This window comes from Typopeltis vanoorti, chromosome 8 (assembly GCF_054136105.1).
Source record: "Typopeltis vanoorti isolate ZY-2024b chromosome 8, IOZ_Tvanoo_1.0, whole genome shotgun sequence".
In the NCBI taxonomy this organism is placed as follows: Eukaryota; Metazoa; Arthropoda; class Arachnida; order Uropygi; family Thelyphonidae; genus Typopeltis; species Typopeltis vanoorti.
In genome coordinates, this window is record NC_143556.1 from 125,913,900 (window position 1) to 125,936,542 (window position 22,643).

General features: G+C 35.3%; 1 protein-coding gene across 2 annotated transcripts in view; it reads left to right on the forward strand.

Annotated features, from left to right (window-relative positions):
- Window positions 1-22,643, forward strand: part of LOC150104335 (protein adenylyltransferase SelO, mitochondrial-like) — a 205,194-nt gene that overhangs the window by 55,386 nt on the left and 127,165 nt on the right. For both annotated transcript variants that reach the window (XM_090396300.1, XM_090396299.1), the window contains exon 4: window positions 1,396-1,519. In XM_090396300.1, the coding sequence (XP_090252426.1) occupies window positions 1,396-1,519 (124 nt within the window). The remainder of the gene's footprint in view (window positions 1-1,395; window positions 1,520-22,643) is intronic.

Genomic DNA, 22,643 nt, shown 5'->3' on the forward strand with positions numbered 1-22,643 from the left:
CTGATATATATATAAAAAATTATATATATATATATATAACTTATATAAACAATTTGAAAGTTTGCAACATTTGAAAGAAGAAAGGAGGTATTTCCTTGATGTATGATGTAACTTGGAAAACATCACATCTGTTGAATTCTGGAAGAAATTGAGGAAAATTAAAAGTTTGATCTTGAGTCTGATCTTGATTTTTGGCTGCTTTAAGCTACCAGTAAACAAGTCAGTAGTAAACTCCACTTCAGAAATTTATCATGAAGTTTGATTATAAACTGTAATTTGAAGTGTATGCTTAGGTGCATCAAATGGTTATTATGTTTAATCCAGGAAAAGAAAGATAGTGTTATGTTTATTAATTTGTTGTGACAGGCTGCTGCAATGAGTTGCATGGTATCCTTTCTCATAACAATTTTTAGATAGAGCTTAGTTCTATCTATAATCTAAGATTTGTCCTCAGTCTTTCTTTGATCTAGAACTTCACTAGCACTTTTACTTTTGATTTAAGCAGGCTGTTATACTTTTAATGTTGGAATGGGTTCTGTTTTACCTTTTCTCCTAGCAAGTTCCCATTCCAACATCCTGTTAATTCCATGAGACCTTCTTCACAACAAAGTAGAAGTAAGATTATATCTTCTTAATCACTGTATTATCTGTGATTCATAGTTAAATTTCAGGGATTATATTTTAAGCATGCATTTATGAGAATGGTTTTGGATTTAAAAAAAAAAATTGCAAACTGCAGCTACCAAATGTGTGATACCCAGCCTACTATACAGAAATTGGCAGTGTACTATATCTTCTGAATTACTTTCATTTCCTTATTTTAAAGTTATTATAAAGTGTTATTACACTCAGATTTCAAAATTTATCAAAAGCATCGGTTTAAGGAAGTAAACTCAATTTTCTGCATTCATCAAGAGAAATTTAACTCACAGCAAATACTTATAATTATCACCAAAACTTATGTGGCATATATATTTTGAGTCCTCTGAAACATTAATGTAAACATAAACATCCACTCAGTTTTTACATAATTGCAAAAGTATCCACACCTTTGATAAATGATAGTTTTATTATTCCGAAATGGAGGGTATTATGGATCTAGCTATAGTTTATAGTTAAATTTAGGAAAAAAAAAAAAAAAATTAAGTTTTATAAATGAATTTCAGTTGCTTTGGCTTGCACGCACAGTTACTCAAATGTGTAGCTGTGCGTGACTATTGCCAAGAAAGAAACAGTTCATATTTTAACATTTAGTATGCACAATGCATAAACATTAAAAGGAACAGCTTATACAAGTGACCTCCTAGATTATATTTCTATTCATTTGCTAGTTTGTAGATGGATTATAGCTGTAAATTTCCCATGTTTATATTTTTTTGGTTTTGTCATTTTCAGGTTTGGTTCATTTGAAATATTTAAAACTTTAGATCAGTTCACAGGAAGAAGAGGTCCTAGCTTAGGAAGAACAGATATATTGATAACATTACTTGATTATGTTATTGAAACATTTTATCCACAGGTAAGAGTATAAATAGATTAGATCAAATAGCATAACTCTTTAATATTTAATTCACAGATAGCCAGCACAAAATGGCCATCAAATTCATTTTAAAACTGATAATTAAGATGCTATAAATATTGTCATCAAGATTACCGTATATTTCATTTTGGCAGATATCACACAAAAGGTTAGTCATCCCTGGTCCAACTTAGCAGTTTAAGCATGGCTAGAAATGAAGCATGGTTACTTATTTATTGATGAAAGTTTATTTTTCACTTGGATAAAGGATTAAACTAAATTTATTATAGTCTAACCAAGTGAAAAATAAACTTTCAACATCTTTCTCTAAATCCAGAGTAATTTAATAAAAAGGTGGCACACCCTTTGGCAACTCCTATAGGTAGAGATGACCTGGTATCTCCACTCTGGGTAGTGGCCCTTCCCTTAATGCATAACATTATACATATCTACAAGGAGATGTGTTTTGCATTATGGGAGATACTGAGATAGGAGTGATGTTAGCTTGCTCCATCTTTGCAACGAGTTACCCGGTGTTGTACTACCTTACCCCAGTCCTGAAGATACTTTCAGGCGCAAACTTTGTTTGCCCACACTTGGATAAAGGATTAAACTAAATTTATTGTTACTTATTTATATATTTAAAATTATTAACTGACTTAAACACAGAGAAAAAATATAAGTCGGGAATGCCGACTTCGTCAGGTGAATACAGTACCATGGGGAAAACAACATCTTAAAAATATATTGTACTTTAGACAAACACAGCTTAAAACAAGTAGTAGTTGTGTTTGAAAATGAGTCCGAGCATTAGTTCTGGCGTGAAGCACTTTGCGTGTGAACGATATCATGAGTACGCAAAAACTGGATTACAGCGCTATGTGAATCAGGTAGGCTGTAACCGAGATTGCTGTTTAGATGGGTAGGGTCGAGAGCTATTTCTTTGATTCCAAGATACATCTTTCTAATTCATCGGAGCATTTATGGATGTTTGAAGTTAAGTTCCAGTCTATTTGATGTTGTCGTCCTTCAACATTGGTATTGTCAGAGAATAAAATGTGGCTGGATAGGGCACTAGCACGGGTTCTGTTATAAGAAATGTCACATTGGTGTTCTTCTAGGTGAAGAGAGATGGACTTTTCTTTCTGGCCATAATATGGTTTGCCGCAACTGCAAATCATTTTGTATATTCCTGGGAACTGAAGAAGGTTGTGTTTTACTTTAGGTTGACTGAGGCAAGATCGGAGTTTTGGAAAGATAGAGAAATATGTGTTAACATTAAATTTCTTCAGGATTTTTGCCAGCTTAGGGGAAAGAGAACTTATATACGGTAAGTCTTAGTGTACGTAATCAACATAGTAATGAAGATAACTCAAATCCCACAGCCTACATCTCCTTACTGTATTCACCTGACGAAGTCGACATTTCCGATGAAACTAGTAGTGAAACCTTGTTAAATCTCTTATATTTTTTCTCAGTGTTTAAGTCGGTTAATAATTTTAAACATGTCATTAAACCGAGTCAATTACTCTGTGTGTGCGTATATATATATAATATATATATATATATATATTGATCTCATACATGACAGATAGAAGAACATATGAAAGCATATCAGTGTTGGGGGGGGGGGATACAGGCTAAGGTTGGCTAAAGAGATGTTTATGGACATTAATCTTGAAGAGTTGCAGGTTGTAGTTGTTTAGGAATACTTTGAGGAAAGTTCTTCCATAGGACAAGGCAGATAGAATAAAAATTTAAGAGGAGAAGCAAGTTTGTGTTTGCCATTGTACTCTGAAAAGGGATGTTGGGCAACTGCTGCTCTTGTTTTAACAGGCTCAGTGAGAGTTGGTGGAATGATGGTTACCTTGGGATCCTTCACCCACACAGTGCAGCTGTGAATGGGAAGGACAGGGCCATACTTATACTTTTCCCGAGGTGCTAAAGTACTCTGTAGCCCCTACCTCATTGTTTGGGGTCCTTAAATTGGCTCTAGCTGGGGTTCATCTGTGAGCTGAATTTCTCTCCTCTGGACAGCATCAAGAATTTTAAGAGGTTTTAGGTGAGCTAATAGCTGGCTGGGTGAAAAACAGCATCATGAGCAGAAGAGAATGGCCAGTTTTTTTTAAAGACTAAGGAAGCTATTGACATAATGTGTTTATGCCAAAGCAAGAGACCTGATTCTGCCTTGTGATTTGTTTATCACTGAAATGTAAATAGGTTAGCTGAGATCCTTTTGCAAGGGAAAAGGCAAAACTATTTTGGTGGCACTGAAGGTGATCAGGTAGTTCTGCATAACTTTGGAAAGTATATACAATGTAAGATTGGCATACCCCAATAATAGCAATATAATAATTAACAGTTTAATAGAGATATAGCAAGTGTTTTAATTTTTAGATGCTAAGTATAAATCAAAGAAAGATAATAAGGACTTCTTACTGCAACCGGCCTTAAATAGAATCATTATATGACAAAATTTGTTTATTTCTTTCAGAAATTGTTTAGATATAGGTATCCCTTGATATGTTGGTTTAATTAATCCTCGATGGACACCGCATATATCAAAACCACATTATTCAATGTTAAGAATTAATGGGAATAATTATAATGAATCCTGAAAAATATAAAAATTTAAACATCGTTTATTTTTTAAGGTGACATGTATTTATATATTTTATCTGTACATATTTGTTACATAAAAATATATCTAAATATTTATTTTTTATAAAAAAAAAACTTATCTAACGTAAACTGAACAGTGGTAGCTTTTTTTTTCTCCTCCATGATTTTACTTTGCATACTCAAAGATGCAGCTGTCACTTTGCCTTGTTCCCGGTACTCAGTCGCTTTTTTTTTTTAAATGGTTTATATAGTTGATTCACCAAAGCCTAGAGCTCTTCTGATGTTTGCTTTGCTTTCTCCATTATCACACTTTTTAATAATGTCAATTTTAGTATCCAAAGTAATAGGTTTTCGTTTATTACTCTTTTTTGAGGCCATGGTTACGAAGGGTAATGCTTTACATAATTTGAAAATTATGTGATGTGTGGATAGGCTGTAAGCGTACACTGTATATGTGTAATATACATTACACATATACGTCTGTACGTGCCACTCTCTGCTGATAAATTGAAGCACCGACTGAGGCCGAGAGTGAGTTACTAACATTGGAGCACGACTTGTACCCGTGATCTGATCGGTTTCATTGACCAAGTCTAACGCTTTGCTTATTTTCAAACTTTTTGGGCCGCACTAATCAAATTTGATACCGCATATATCAAGTTTATGGTCGCAATAATTTTTTGTGCACTAATCAAAACTGCATTAATCAAAGCCGCATATATATATGGGATACCTGTACAGTAGTAGTCCCTTATCCATGGGAATACATTCCAAGACACCCTGTGGATAGTACCGAACCATATATATATATATATATATATATATATATATATATATATATGTGTGTGTGTGTGTAGAAAGTATTTTTAACTTGGGTATAGTTATGTTAAAGATACCAAGCAATTTTAAACTTGGTTTTACTCCATTTTTTCCAAGTAAGCAAACAGACAAAATGTCAAGTTTGCGCCTGCAATTTATGCAAGACTAGCTGATCCCACAGGTAGTGCAAGACCAAGGCAACTCGTGGTAAAAGTGGAGCAAGCTCTGATCACTAATCTTAATATTTACCCTTAATGCCAAAACACATCTCCAAGAAGGGGATGTATGATGTTTTGTATTAAAGGCAAGGGGCCACTACCCAGACCGGTTTCGACTTTTATTGAGGCCTCATCAGTGGGAGCCAGGCTAGAAATACCAAGATTTAGTAATGCAGAGCTTGTAAGTATTTTACCAAACCAAGTTACCATAAGGTGTTATAACCTTATGAGATTTTTATTTAATAAGATTATAACACCTTATGGTAACTTGGTTTGGTAAAATACTTACAAGCTCTGCATTACTAAATCTTGGTATTTCTAGCCTGGCTCCCACTGATGAGGCCTCAATAAAGGTCGAAACCGGTCTAGGTAGTGGCCCCTTGCCTTTAATACAAAACATCATACATCCCCTTCTTGGAGATGTGTTTTGGCATTAAGGGTAAATATTAAGATTAGTGATCAGAGCTTGCTCCACTTTTACCACGAGTTGCCTTGGTCTTGCACTACCTGTGGGATCAGCTAGTCTTGCATAAATTGCAGGCGCAAACTTGACATTTTGTCTGTTTGCTTACTTAGAAAAAATGGAGTAAAACCAAGTTTAAAATTGCTTGGTATCTTTAACATATATATATATACTGTTTTTTTCTATACATACATACCTATGATAAAGTTTAATTTATAAATTAGGCACACTAAGAGATTAGCAACAATAACTACAATTAAAATAGAACAAATATGACAACATACTGTAATAAAAGTTATCTGAATGTGAATGAAATCTTAGCAACCTGAGCCTACATATTATCATCATCATCATCATCATCAAATTCCTGCTATGTACCTCAAGGGGTGTACAGGATATGATAGTCCTACATGAAAAAAATTACATCATTATTAATTTCCTATCTACAATTTTCCTCCAAATCAGTCTGTTACTTGTCAACTCCAACATTATCAGATCTTATATTTCTATCGTCTAAGGCACTTTGTACCATATCAATCCACCTATATCTTGGTTTTCCTCTGGGTCATTTTCCTGCCAACCTGGCAGAGAACACTTGTTTTGCTAATCTTTCCTCGCCCATTCTGTTTAAGTGACCATACCACCTGAGATTAGCTCTGCTAACGCATTCCTGGATGCTGACAATGTCAAGTTCTTTCCTAATATCCTCGTTTTTAATATGATATTGCCATTGATGCCATCTGTTCACACCTATAATCTTTCTCAGGACTCTCATATCTATGGTCTCTAGTCTTTGGTCAAGTGTTTTACTTCTGACCCAGCTCTCAGATCCATAAGTTAAAACTGGTTTGAACACTATCTTGTATACAGCTAATTTAGTGTTCCGACTAATTTCTCTCTTATTCCATATGAATTTATTCAATTGACTTCCCACCATACCAGCTTTGCTGATTCTGTTGTCTATTTCTATATTTAATTTACCATCTTCAGTAAACATCGTGCCTAAATAGCTGAAATGTTTTACTTGTTCCACAGGTTTTCCATTCACAGCACATTTGACATTTTCAATGATTCTGCCTATTTTCATTGTCTTTGTCTTTTTATTGCTGACCTTCATACCATATCTATTACAACAGCTATTCAATTTAGTCAGAGAATCTTGCAGACTTGTAGCAGATTTATTTAGAAGTATAACATCATCCACATAAAGCAAAGAGCTGACATTAACATCTCCAATTTTGATATCATGTTTAATACCACTTTCCTTCATAATGTGATCCATATAGATAATGAATAACAGAGGGAATAATGTGCATCCTTTCCTCACACCAGATTTAACATTAAACCATCTTCCTGTACTTCCTTCAATTCTAACTGCTGACTTACAACTCAAATAAAGACTAAGTATTGCTTGATATAATGCCCCATTGACACCATATAACTGCAGCGTATTGAATAGCTTCTCTCTTGGCACCTTGTCACATGCCTTTTCCAAATCAAAAAAACTTAAATACAGATCTTTGTTATATTCCCATGCTTTCTCGACTATTTGTCGTAAAGTGAAGATCTGATCCTGACAGCCTCTATTTGGCCTGTATCCAGCTTGTTCTTCACCAAGCTTTTCTTCCACAATTCTTCTCAACCGTTTCTCAAGTATACTTGCATAGATCTTGCCGGGAACACTCAGTAGGGAAATACCTCTGTAATTCTCACATTCAGTTTTATTTCCCTTTTTATATATGGGTACTATAAGAGCTCTACTCCAATCATTAGGAATTCGTCCCTCTGTCCATGCCTTCTGAACTATGCAGTGCAGCCACTGTAAGACTCTTATACCACCATACTTCAGCATTTCTGGTCGAATATCATCTACTCCTGATGCCTTTCCACATTTCAAGCCTTTGATGGCTTTTTCTACTTCAAGTATGGATATGTATTCCTGACTGCATGCCTGGTCATTGTTTTTTACCACTATGCTGTCATCACTGCTTGTTTCATTTAGAAGTTTTTCAAAGTAATTACTCCATACTTCAAGGATATCTTTTTCTTCTGTTTTCATGTCACCTTTATCATCTCTAACTCCTTTTACAGCACTCTTTCCTCCATTCCTAAGCTTCTTCAACAACCTCCAGAATATTTTGCCACCTTCTTGATATTTATTTTCTATATTCTTGCCAAAGTCCTCCCATGACTTTTGTTTAGCTAGTTTTACACAGTGTTTAGCATTCTTGCATTTGTCTCTATATTCTCTAAGAGTACAAGCTGACTTATTTGACAGGAACTTTTGATATGCTTTTTTCTTTTCCTTCACTGCCTCTTTAACTTCCTGTGTCCACCAGGGAGTTCTGATTTTTTTATTCTTACAGACAACCTCACCGCATGCCTCTCTGGCAGAATCAATCAATGTTTTCTTCAGAGTTTACCACTGAATCTCCAAGGTTTGATTCCTGTTCTCAAACTCTTTCATTTTTTCTTCAATAATCTTTGTGTATTTTTGTCTACAGTTCACATCTGAGAGCTGCTCAACTTTTATTCGCTTTAAAACTTTCTTACATGTTATTCTTTTCAATATGAAATTCAATTTTATCTCGCTCAAGACTAGATAGTGATCATTTCCAATTTCAAATCCTCTGTACACTCTGGTGTCCTGCACCAGGGAGAAAACATCACTATCAACAATAACATAGTCAATGAGACTTTTTTTATTCCTAGCCTCTTCTCTCCATGTGAATTTGTGCACATTTTTATGTTGGAACATGGTGTTAGTAATAATAAGTCCATGTCCTGAGCAGAAATCCAACAGATATTTGCCATTATTATTAGCTTTGCTCTTTTCTCCAAATTTTCCCAAAATATTTTTGTATGTCTCGCAATCATTTCCTACTCTGCTATTTAGATCCCCAACAAGGACCAACTTTCCATTTTTCATTGTGTCATTTGCTTTTTCTAAAGCTTCAAAAAATTCATCCACTTCTACCTTAGTAGACCCTTCTGTGGGACCATAGCCACAAATAAGTCTCATTGTCCAGTTCCCCATTCTCATATTTGTCCACATTACTCTACTTGAGACTGACTGCCATTCAAGAAGATTAGCCTCGTATTTTGTGTTGAATACTATGGCTACTCCTTCTTTTCCTAGATTGTCATTGCCTGAATATAATATTTTGTATTTATTGCTCAGAAAGATCTCACCAGTTTTGGTTTTTTTTGTTTCAGTCACCCCTATTATGTCAATCTGGTACTTATCTAATTCCTCAGCTAGCTCATTTCTTTGCAGTTCAGGCTTCTTATGTTGATAGTACCGATCTTTAACTCTGGTGATGTTCAGTTGGGGTTTGGGGTTTGTTTTCAGATTTGTTCCAGTAGCTGACTTTTCGCTGTTCACCCTGGTTCCCTGGCGAAAACAACAGGGGCCTTGTTTAACCGGGCGACGCCCCAGCCAGCATGAAATTTTGTCATGTTGTACCATCATTTTTTATTTTGGTTTAACCAATAAGAATACAATTTGGTCGGCTAAATCCCAAATTGCCAGCCCATCCTCGTTTGTTCAGTATCCAAGTAGATACCCAACAGGTGCACCACGAGAAGGTGAGGATTGGACATTAAGTCAGAAGCCCTGGTCGGTTCTCCGCATTCCTTTAAAGGCTATGCAGAGGTCTCCTCTCAGTTATACAGCTTTGACCCTTTATTATTTTATGAAGTCAAGTACTTTCACCTTTTTCACTTAAAAGAAAGCACTTTATGGCTTCTCTTTTGCATATCCGAATTGCCAGCATCGTTACTCTTGTGCTTTTGGACCATTATTAGTAAAATAAGGGTTACTCGAACATAAGCACTACGATACTGCGACAGTCGATCTGATAAGTTTGTAGAAACTATGAAGTTTCTTAAGTTGACCCGTGAGCTTACGAGAATACGATCCTCGGCATCTCCAAGTTGACTTAGCTACTTAAGTAGTGCAAGCTAACTTGGGGATGCCGAGCATTGCATTCTCGTGAACTCTCAGGTCAAATTACAAAACTCTCATAGTTTCTACAAACATTAGGCATTGAAATAATGTTGGATCGAATATCCACTTTGCTGATATACTTATAAATTGTTTATTTCTAGAATTTTCCATTTAATATTTTTGGACTGGGGTTGCTGTGGATAACTGAAACTGAAGGTAGCAAACCCGTCGATAAGGGGGAACTACACCATGACATTAATGGATTAGTGATGTAAAATATAGCCCCTCCTGGCCAAGTTAGCCCCACCTTACTTTGGTATGGCTTGTTTCTACAAACAGAGCTCTGACGAGGCAAGTATTGCTTCCTTAAAAGTGTTCCTTCTATATTAGCAGGAGATGCCTACTATATCTCTGTGTGTGGTTAATTAGTACAGGACTTTCATCACCAGGTGAAACACCACTGCCCTGCTTTATTGGGGACACAAAGTGGTCATTGCCATGTTTCATCTTAAGAGTAGGGCCCAGTTTCTGTATCTACCCTTTCTTCTTACATGCAGTGCAGTTGGTGGCCTTTCTAGGCACGCTTTCCACACCATAATTATTCAGGCAGGAAGCCAGTTCCTTTCAAGGAACTTATTTGCCAGCTGAAGCTTCCCATTCAGCTGGCAAATAATCCTGCTGCTACTTACTCTGCCAGGTTGCACCTGAATGGAGTTGGAATATAACAGCTTGCAGGGGTCTTCTGTCAAGGTAATGCTTAGATTGGAGTCTGGGCACTCTCCTTGTGGGAGCCATCTGCGAATCCTTCATTCCCTATTGCAGGCCCTTGTTTTATAGATTTTCCCATTATTCCACACCATAAAAGACAGAATAAAAAATTATGTCACTACAGTTAAAAAAAAAAAACACAAAAAAGCAGCAAAAGATTTCAAAAAATATCAAAAATGCAACAAAAAATTGCAAAAAATAAAAAATAGATTCCCAAAACTCACCTAAACAAAATTTCATATAATAAAAACATTTCCACATAGCCTTTATCAATATCTGTGGATTAATACCAGCATGAACAACATGCACCAGCCCTTACTCAGCAATGAACCTCAACTGATATTATCATACACAGTCTCTTATAAAAAGGGTGTGTGTGAGGGAGGGATATGCTTTTGATAGGATGCTATCCCATCATATAAAGGAGATTTCAGGTTATCAGATCTGGAAGGTCTTTTATGTCATCTGCTTCTGCTCAAGATTTCCTCCTTTCATCCCATTTGCAGCATTCATTTGCAGCCTTTTAGAATAGCTATTAGAACGAGAAAGTCAATCACACACAGTCTAATTGGCCGGTGAGCTAATCTTTCTTTCTTGGAGATTCAGCATCCATAATTCCATCTGGCTTCCCCTTCTCTATAAGGGGAGCCAGTCGGAATTATGTGAATTCATTTTTAAAAATTTTGGAAACAACTGCCATGTTATAGTAAAACTTTAGTTCAATATCAATCAAAATAATCAGCTGATGTTTCAACCTTCATGTCAAGGTCATCATTTGGAGTATACACATCATATATACAAAAAAGAAGACTATGTTCCAATCTACATAGTATGCTAAAGTCACACTAATTTGGTCAACCATTAACATTACTTGTTGACCTCTGAGGGAAAAAAGAAAAAAAAAACTTACTACATCAAAGCTAGAGTCCTGTTATTTGTTAGACATCACTAATCGATAATTAAGATAGAGATTACTCACAGATAAATTAGAATAAAAACAGTATTGATGGTACCCGCTAAGAGCTAAAATTATTTCATACCATCAAAAAGTGAGGCTTTGCTGCAGAACTTATTTCGGCTGAATGTGTGCCATTCATATTCTTGGGATTTTTATGCTAGCCTTATTGTTTAGATTAGGATGGTTGATCAAAATTTCACATTCTTCTTTAAATTTAATTCCTTAATTTTATTTAAATTAAGGGGATATTAAATCCCACGTCATTTCAAAGCCAAATAAGAAACTCAAAGATCGGAATCAAAGAGTTTCATGCCGAATATAGTAAACTATAAAAGTTTCGGCAGATTGTAGCGTAAGCTAAAGCACATAGTTCAACACTAGGGCAACTCGTAGCAAAGGTGAGTAAAGTTCTGATAATGTTACATTGCCGAAATGAAGCCTATTGGCTCTTTATGTTAAAGTTTATTTAATTAATTCCTTAAGTTTGATAACCCATCCTAATAACCATCAAGCAATAATTTTTATTATCTGTTTTGTTCTAATTTATTGGTGCTTCTAATTTCTGTGCTTTTTTTCCATGATGTGATTATTGCTTCTTCTGTCCTGATCCAAACATCTGTTGTGATCTAATAACTGAAGTTATTCATGTTGAGATGAATGGCTTTATTCCCAATCCACTCAAAATTCCATACCCTTATCACAATCTTGGTCTTTCAACAAATGTGCTTAAGTGGTTCAAGTTTAAAATGCAGCATACACTCAGTGGATCAAGTTAAAAACTATAGCTTCTCACTCAACTTGCACAATAACTTATAACAGCTGCTCAAATAGTCATTAATGAATCTAGCAGACTTTGTAAGTGCCAAATATACTAAGCTTGCCTCCTTCTCAAATTCAAGCATCCTGGTCCCTAACCTGTGGCTGTCAAGCAAAAAACTTCTTCCTTACTATGTTTCCACCTTTCTCTCTTTCCTCCAGATGAAACAATGGGAACATCTCTTTAAAATAATACTAACTTGTTGTCATCAGTCTTCTCTAACTCTGGTTTATATCACCAAGGCAAATCTCTTCCTGCTATCCCACAAATTACCCATAGTATGCCTCCTGTGATCTTTTGTCAAAAGGATATCAGAAAAAAAACTCTAAAGTCTTGATATTAATAAATTTCTCCAGTTGTTCTAAGAATTTTTGCTCCAGAAATAACAGCAGAGCCATAAGCTGTCATACACATTTTCTTCACTTCGTTACTCTCAAATGTGAAGAGGAAAATCATCAACAACTAGCTTAATCACTGCACAGAAACTCCCATCAGGGCAGTTCTACCTTGTTATGACAACAAAGGAGAAACCCTTGCTGTCACTTTTGATATTTCCAAGGCATTTGATCAATTTGGCTTTTGTGGCCTTCTTACCAAGGTTCCATCTTATGAGCATGTTCCTAACCTTTGAGTGTGGATTGTTAGCTTCCTCTCTCATTGTTCATTGCATATCATAGTGGATATTTCCATCAATGCCATTCCCAGTGCCTTGTGCTTTTACCTCACTCTTTCTCCTGTAAATCAATGATGTTCTCTCACTAACATACAGTGCAATTCATAGCTTTGTTGATGACAGTACACTCCATTCTTTGTTTCCAAGCCTCCTTGTGCACAGATGACTAAAGATTTGAAATCTTCAAGATCTTAAAGTGATTCATTGCTTTATGCACCAATCTTATAGCCTTTCTCAAGTAGGGTGAAGATAATTTAATGCTACCAAAACACAATAATCTTTCCTTATTTTATTATTATTGTATGGGTAATCTCCATGGAATGAGAAAACTCATCGTTGGAGACTCACACTATCCTTTATACACATAATATCTATCATATTATTACCAGCCTTGGCCAAGTGGTTAGCATATACACTCTCCAGCCAAAAGGCTGCAGGTTCGAATTCCACTGTGGATGTTTGTGATTGTCTGTGAAAATACTAGTGGTGGGCTGTAGATGGCAGTATAGTTGCGGTTCATTGTAGTTTGTGGATTGAGTGGTGGAGACCGAGAGTTGTAGAGTAGGTGCCCTCCCTTGATGATTCTTTGAACTCCCTGGAGGTGTCAGGTAATATCTCTCCTGAAACTCATTCACTGTCAGGGCAATCTCAACTACTTCTGGCAGTCCATTCCATTCATTCACCACACTCCAAGTAAAAATCTAGTCCACATGTCCTTACTAACAACACTGTTACACATCTTCCAATGGCGATTTCTAGTTCTCACAATTGAAATTTTTTAAAACCTTATAGAACAATATTATAGAATCCCTTTAGTAACTTATAAGTTTCTATCATGTCCACTCTTTACCACCTATAAAAAGGGAAATAAAACTGAATGTGAGAATAACAGAGGTATTTCATTACTGAGTGTTCCTGGTAAGATATTATTATTATGTAATAATAATAAGTCCAAAGACTCATCGAGGGAGAGTGTGCCAACAGCATCGAGCGATTGATCCCTTCCAACTACTAACCACTCTCAAAATTGCTTAACTTTTTACGAGCCATTAGTAGCAGAGGCTCTACCAATCGACCAACCTTTGCTGGCAAAGGTTGGTCAAGTATATATATACAAGTATACTTGAGAAACGGTTGAGAAGGATTGTGGAAGAGAAGCTTGGTGAAGAACAAGCTTGATTCAGACCAAATAAAGGCTGCCAGGATCAGATTTTCACTTTACGACAAATAGTTGAGAAATCATGGGAATATAACAAAGATCTGTATTAAAGTTTTGTAGATCTGGAAAAGGCATATGACAAGGTGCCAAGAGAGAAGCTATTCAAAATGCCACAGTCATATGGTGTTATTGTAGCATTATATCAAGCAATACTTAATCTTTATTTGAGTTGCAAGTCAGCAGTTAGAATTGAAGGAAGTACAGGAAGATGGTTTAATGTTAAATCTGGTGTCAGACAAGGAGGTAAATTATCCCCCCCCCTCTGTTATACATTATTTATATGGATCACATTATGAAGGAAAGTGGTATTAAACCTGATATCAAAATTGGAGATTTTAATCTCAACTCTTTGCTTTATGCAGATGATGATGTACTTCTAAATAAAACCGCTACAAGTCTGCAAGATTCCCTGACTAAATTGAATAACAGTTGTAATAGATATGGTATGAAGGTCAGCATTAAAAATACAAAGACAATGAAAATAGGCAGAAACATTGAAGATATCAACTGTGTTGTGAATGGAGAACTTATAGAACAAGTAAAACACTTCAGCTACTTAGGCACGATTTTCAGTGAAGATGGTAAATTAAATATGGAGATAGACAATGGAATCAACAAAGCTGGTATGGTAGGAAATCAACTGAATAAATTTATATGGAATAAGAGAAAAATTAGCCAAAAAACTAAATTAGCTGTATACAAGACGTTTAAACAATTTAAAAATTTAAATTTGTTTAAACCAATTTTAACTTATGGATCTGAGAGCTGGATCAAAAGTAAACACTTGACTAAAGACTAGAGACCATAGATATGAGAGTCCTGAGAAAGATTAGGGGCATGATCAAATGGCATCAATGGCAATATCATATTAAAAACGAGGATATTAGGAAAGAACTTGACATTGTCAGCATCCAGGAATGCATTAGCAGAGCTAATCTCAGGTAGTATGGTCACTTAAACAGAATGGGAGAAGAAAGATTAACAAAACAAGTGTTCTCTGCCAAGTTGACAGGAAAAAAGACCAAGATGTTAGGTGGATTGATACTGTTAAATGTGCCTTAGAAGATAGAAATATAAGATCTGATAATGTCAGAGTCTTGACAGGTAACAGACTGATTTGGAGGAAAATCGTAGATAGGAAGTTGGTAATGATGTAAATTTTTCATGTGTGAAATTTCCATCTGGTGATACAACTTTGCAAAATTATTGCTCAGCAATTCAGCTATTTTTGTGTTTTTGTCACTTTACTACCATTAGCATTAACCACCTTACCGACCATTATGGATCAAATACACATTCCTCATACGTTTCGTATCCATCATGTATTTCAATGTAATATCAATGGCATTACTATTTTAATATGCACTTTGCATCCATGATAACCTTGACGTCTATAGACCTTTTGGCCGGTAGTGTGGTTAATTAAAACCATCTTCCAAAGTCATTTTCCTCTTACTTGTTATATAAACTCTTCTGAGTTTACACTTTGGCAGCAGCTGTGCTCCCCCCCCCACAAAATTGGTTTATCCTCCCAACTGAGAGTGCGCAGTTTGATAATACTGCTTCTTTCAAACAATCCCTGACCACTTCCTATGTACTACTGACAATCTTTCTTGTTTCTTAATCCATTGCACTGTTCCAAGCTACCTCATAAGTCAGTTATCAGTACCTGCTTTATAGTTCAACATAAACCCTTTCTTGACAGAGGATTCTACATGTTCAGCAACTATACAGAACAGTGTATATATCGATGATATGGCTACTCACAGAATAGCCATATCACCGATATTATATTTGTGCATTTATTCCTGTTAAAGACTCCCCTAATTGTTTCCTGGCTTTTTGTGCGATTCCTAAAATTAAACACAATATACTAATGCTTCGTGAAAAGTACATTTTTCACGAAGCATTAGTACACGAAACATTGCATCACATTAGCATTAATAGTCCAGGTGTGCGGTTGCAAATATGGACACTTTCGATCCCTTTGAACAGATGTAAAGATGCACAGGAGGTCAAATTTTTAGCATTCCAGTGATTTTAAATCATGCAGAAGGTAAAGCAGGATTTGCACTAAGACAATAGCACCCAGAAATCAGTAGCTGTGATCGGTTATTGTGTCAACCACTCCAATTGAACATTGTTATTTGTCACGAGCTGCTGTTTTTGTTTAAGTTTCATCTGGTTTGCATGTAGGAAGTGTGAACTGACATGTTTAGGACCGATATAGACAAGTGTTTAATATATAATTTTCTGTTAATAATTAATTTTTTTGCCAATATTTACAATGGGGAAACTGTTGACGATCTACTGAATGTCCCATTTTCTGCCAGAGCTTTTGTGGATTGTATGATTGTAGTTAAAAGGAGGTAAGGCACATCCTCCTCTTCCAAATTTACTAAGCAAGCACAGAGATGCAAAAACCGATTACATGAGATACTTCTCTATTTCACAGTACAATACGGTACAATTGTTAATTGGATGTGAAGTGCAGTCAAAACTTTTTTGTTGGCATTGTTTATTATGGCCATGGTTATTCTCCAAAGAGAGAGGCATTTGGAATAAGCATGGATATTCTGACCTTAATCATTTAGCTGCAGCAGTGCAAGAACACAAGTGTTTCCAATTGCATGTTCAGTCATTTTTCTTAAGATGTTTGGAAAACAAAGAATTGATGCTCTCATTGACAAATAAAAATAAATTAAAATTGCCTGTCATACATTACTTACCTGTATACATACATGAATTCCTTCTTCAGGAAAAAAACACATAGAAAGTGGACATGGAAAAGTCCAAATGGAAAAACTAGTGAAATTGACTTTATCCTCAGCAATAAGAAAAACATCTTTCAAGACTGCTCTGTTATAAACACCTTCAACATTGGAAGTGACCATCGTATGGTAAGCAGTAAGATTCAAATAAATTGCCAAAAAGAAAGAAAAAGAATGTTTCGGAGATCAAAGCAAAACATAGATGTACACAAACTCAACATTAAAAAAAGATATATTCCAACGACGAACTAAACAATAGAATTAAACATCTTATTATAGATGACAATGCTGATCTATCAGAAAGTAATGACATTATTACCCAAAACCTTTTATAATGCTCACTTAAAATAGCTGGTACCACAGAACAGAAACAAGACAAAATCTCTGAAGAAACAAAACAGCTTATGAAGAAACTAAGAGAAATGAAACAATCAATTAACCTACAGAATAAAATTGAATACACGGAATTGTGCAAAACAATCAGAAAACGTATCACAGAAGAAATAAGAAAATTCAATTGTAAATTCATACAACAAACAATTGAAAACAACTATAGTCTCAAAAAAGCCAAACAGTAAACAGATGTTGAAAGTTTATTTTTCGCTTGGTTAGAGTATAATAAAATTAGTTTAATCCTTTTTCCAAGTGTGAGCAAACAAAGTTTGCGCCTGAAAGTATCTTCAGGACTGGGTGGTACAACACCAGGGAAACTCGTTGCAAAGGTGGAGCAAGATACCAACACTCCTATCTCAGTATCTCCCATAATGCAAAACACATCTCCTTGCGGATATGTCTAATGTTATGCATTAAGGGAAGGGCCACTACCCAGACTAGTTTCGACCTTTATTGAGGTCTCTTTAGTGGGAGCCAGGCCCAAGTGGAGATATCAGGCAGAAGCATTAGCAGGTCATCTCTACCTATAGGAGTTGCCAAATGGTGTGCCACCCTTTTTTAATAAATTACTCTGGATTTAGAGAAAGATGTTGAAAGTTTATTTTTCACTTGGTTAGAGTATAATATATATAATAGGTAGAGATGACCTGCTAATGCTTTTGCCTGGTATCTCCACTTGGGCCTGGCTCCCACTGAAGAGACCTCAATAAAGGTCGAAACTAGTCTGGGTAGTGGCCCTTCCCTTAATGCATAACATTAGACATATCTGCAAGGAGATGTGTTTTGCATTATGGGAGATACTGAGATAGGAGTGTTGGTAGCTTGCTCCACCTTTGCAACGAGTTGCCCTGATGTTGTACCACCTTACCCCAGTACTGAAGATACTTTCAGGTGCAAACTTTGTTTGCTCACACTTGGAAAAAGGATTAAACTAATTTTATTATACAGTAAACAGATGGTTGCAGTCAAACTACAAGACGGGACCATCATCAGAGATAGATATGCTATAGCAAAAAGAATTGAAGAATTCTACTCAATATTATACCAGGATGATGAATTAAATAATGAAGAAGACATCTACAACACAGCTGAAGTACCACAGATTCTACCAGAAGAAGTTATGCAGAGCATCCAAAGCTTCCAAAATGGGAAAGCTGCAGGTGAGGATGGAGTTATAGCTGAACTTCTAAAAACAGGCAGAGAAATAATCTATGAACTCTTAGAAAAACTATTTACTTAATGCCTGAAGAAAAATGATGTACCAACAACATGGAAGAAGGCTACCCTAATTCTGATACGTAAAAAAGGTGAGATAGAAGACTTGATGAACTACCGACCTATCAGTCTACTATCAGTGGTCTACAAAGTGTTTACAAAAGTCTTAGCTAATAAACTTTGTGCGACTCTGGACCTAGCACAACCAAAAGAACAGGCAGGCTTTCGAAGGGGCTTTAGTACAATGGACCATATTCAAGCTGTACAGCAGATTATTGAACGGTGTAATGAATATCAATTACCACTATGTCTTGGTTTTATTGACTATGAGAAAGCCTTTGATTCACTTAAAATTTGTGCAATACTTAAAGCATTACAAAACCAACAAGTGGAGGAGCCCTACATCAGAACCATCAAATCAGTATACTACAGCAGCAATTCATTTCAATGGAAACATCTCTACTGTGGGAATACAGAAAGGTATAAGACAGGGTGACACAATATCTCCAAAATTATTCACAGCATGCCTAGAAGAAATATTCAAACTTCTTGATTGGGAAAGGAAAGTTCTGAAGATAAATGGAAGATATTTAAGTCATTTACGCTTTGCAGATGACATAGTTATCTTTACTTCAACTGCACATGAATTACGGACTTGTATCCATGAGCTCCAAATTGCTAGCAGAACAGCAGGCCTTAAGATAAACCTAAAGAAGACCCAAGTTATGTTCAATAGCTATGTCCAACCAGAAATAATAAAAATCAGTAATGAGGAAATTAAACAAATAGATCATTACATATACTTAGGACAGCAGATATCGGTGGAACAAAATATCATGGATGAAATTAAAAGGCGTGCGATGCCTGGGTGGAAAGCATTTGGAAAATTACATTCAATATTCAAAAGCCAACTACCATTATGCCTGAAGAGAAAGGTTTTTAATCAGTGTATTCTTCCTATACTGACATATGGCTGTGAAACATGGACACTGAATGCAAAGGAAATTCAAAAATTAAGAACAACACAATTTAGTATGGAAAGAAGTATGCTTAGTATCACAAGATTGGATCACAAATGGAATTAATGGATAAGAAATCAAACCAAATTCTCTGACATCATAGGAAGAGTGAAACATTTGAAGTGGCAATAGGCTGGGCATATTGCCCGAAAACAAGATCAGCGATGGACAAAAGAAGTACTGGACTGGATTCCACGAGAGGAAAAACGACCACAACGCCGACCTAAATCACGGTGGATTAATAATATCATCAGATTTGCAGGAGAGTCATGGACAGGGAGTGTTGGAGTAATCTTGAAAAGGCCTTCATCCAGCAGTGGATCGATAATGGTTGATGATGATACATAAATACAAGTTATCCTACAATTATCTGCATTGGACCAATTAAGATGAGTGCCAATGTGCTATGCACTCTTAAAACTTTCATACCTCGATAAAAAAAAAAAAAAAAAAAAAAAATGCAATTATACAGTGAAATTGATGTGAATTTTGTAGCACAGGTTGCATAACCCACACAACAGCACACCCAAGTGAAATGGGCATGCTGTGTCACAGATACAGAACAAGACTACATGGTCACTTTAACTGAATGGAGCAGAGCATGTGTGTATCTTAGTTATGGATAAATCTTCTGATGCTAATACAAGATCCAGCACTCTCAAATCCATGGCTTGCTGTTTCAGGTAATTATCTCTTAGCAACTGAATAAATTTCATTTCCATCTTGCCATGCCCCTTTCCTCCCTCCAGTCTATGTCACCATTATAATTGCTCAGCCTGTACTCATTGTGCTAATCTGTCAATGCATGGCATTCACATATTCCTGTGGACCTCCTGGTCTGTAGCAGTGACCAGAAATATATTTTGTCCTGTTGGCAACTATCCAGTACCATCGACAGGGTGTAGCATAGACCACTTATTAGATACTTAAGGAAACAACCCATAAAGTATCATACGATGAATTTCATAAATTCATCGTATGATATAGTCTTTTATAGTCTATATATATATAAAATCATATTATGCATGAATTCTCCTACTCAAATTGTGAATTACTATTGCCCCGATGTTTGCCTTGGGGCAATAACTCACTCCCTGCAGTAAACAATACACCCTCCACAACAGCACCTATACTGCAGAAACAGGAAAAACAATTAGTTTTATCATGTCACTGAATAAGGTTCACAGACATTTGCAGACTGTGTAATATATTTCTCAACAAATAGTGCAATTAGAGACAACTGAGATAAAAATGGCACTAACTAATGAATCGCATCCCCCCCCCCTCCCACAGAAACTGCTGTGTAGACGCACTGGCAACATATGAGTTTGCTTTACACCACTCCGTCACGAATGTGTTAAAATTAAGAAATATATAGTGATTGTATTTCAGATAATATGGAAATCAGTTGAAGAGAATTAGCATTTCAACTCAATTGTCTGCTTGCTCTTTTGAGCAAGCAGACAATTTTCGATCTTTTGTTAATACCACACCAATCATATGCACTTCTTCATAGCTGCTCTTTCTCTACTGGCCTATCATTGTGCACAGCTTTCACTTCTCATTAGTCATTTGTGAAGGACTGTTCATTACGTATCTCTAGTCTTGTAAATTACTGATAATTTTTACTTGACATAATGGGAAAGAAGATGACGCTATTTGGGTAGATAACTTTGACATTGCACACAAGGAAATGCTCTCAAGGCCAGAAGAAGTGATGATGAATAGGAGCTTCTTGGTAAGTCATACCCATTTTCAGTTTTTTTCTGTAAACTTTAGTTTCCGAAAATCCTCGCATATATCATGCACCATGATTTTTTTTTTGCTGAAATTTTGGGGAAAAATGCGAGTTAAAATCGAGTAAATACAGTAATTTTTTTTTAGCTTTCAAATTCTAAAGTATGGATCATCGGTTAAAGACTGGATTTATAAAACACACAAAAGAGAGCAATATAGCATATAGAAATAAGCAGTTTCACTCCTCTCATTGATGATAAATTATTTATATTAAGTGAAAATGCATAGTATCTTTATAAATTTTGTTCTATTAAAAATAAATCATTTTTTTGTTTAAATGTACATCTAAATTCAAATAAAGCAGACACTTACAATGAAATAATTTTATTTATTTATTTATTATTATTATTATTATTATTATTATTATTATTTTGATAATGTACTTGGTAATAATGAAAATTTAAGAACGGGTACATGGATATCTGAAATTTGAGAAACACTGGTTTATTCAAATATTTAGTCTGAAACATAGGTGCATATTACACTGTTCGTTTTCTTAAATTCCGCTTCGAATTTGGATAGACAAAACAGCGTGATATGCACTTCTTAAATTTTTTTCAGCGTCATTTCAATTTTGAATGTGAAACATATTGAATGTATTGTGTATTCTGTGTTTAAGTTACTTTGGACAATTTTTGACTTTGATTTTAATTGTGTACTTATTTTTGGATTTTTGATAGACAAAATTTTAAAGATTAGTAGTTTATGAATTATAAACATATTGATCAGAGGCGCATTTTGCTAAAATGCCAAAATGCTCGTTGGGCAGCATACTTGATGTCTTACATTGCCCTCCACAATTATAGTTTACCTTTAATTATCAAAGTTTCAAATTATTGTATGAATTATTTATAGTAAAAATCCGTTGAAGACAACTGTTTTAAATTGATTTTTTTAATATAAGATTTCATTGTTTTAAAACTCTTAAAAATAATAAATTACTTAACTCAAAATTAATAATTAATAGAAAAAAAAAGAATAACTTATCAATACGAAATTTATTGTCATTTAGATGAGTAATTTGAAAAAGTAAAAGAGAAAAGGAAGAGCAAGTAAAGAAAGCACAAGTGATATAAGAAGATTTGGAATTTCACAGTGACACCAAAGAGAACGAGTTTTCAGCAAAGCCAACACTAAAAGTTATTAAAATTTCAGCACCAGCCGTTGGAGCAGCTTCTACATCCACAAATGCCAACGATTCCCCCACATCAACCACTGATACTGATGTAACAACCATATGTGGTGATTCCAAAAATGATGAGGTTAACGATGATAGCGACAAAAAGAAATTATGAACAGATGAGCCAATTAAAACTCAAGATTATTTTATTGAAACTGATCCATACTACTGGCCAGAGAAATTTGATGACAAAACTAGAATTGAACTTATAAAAAAAAGGTCCTATTCAAGTAAAATTAAATA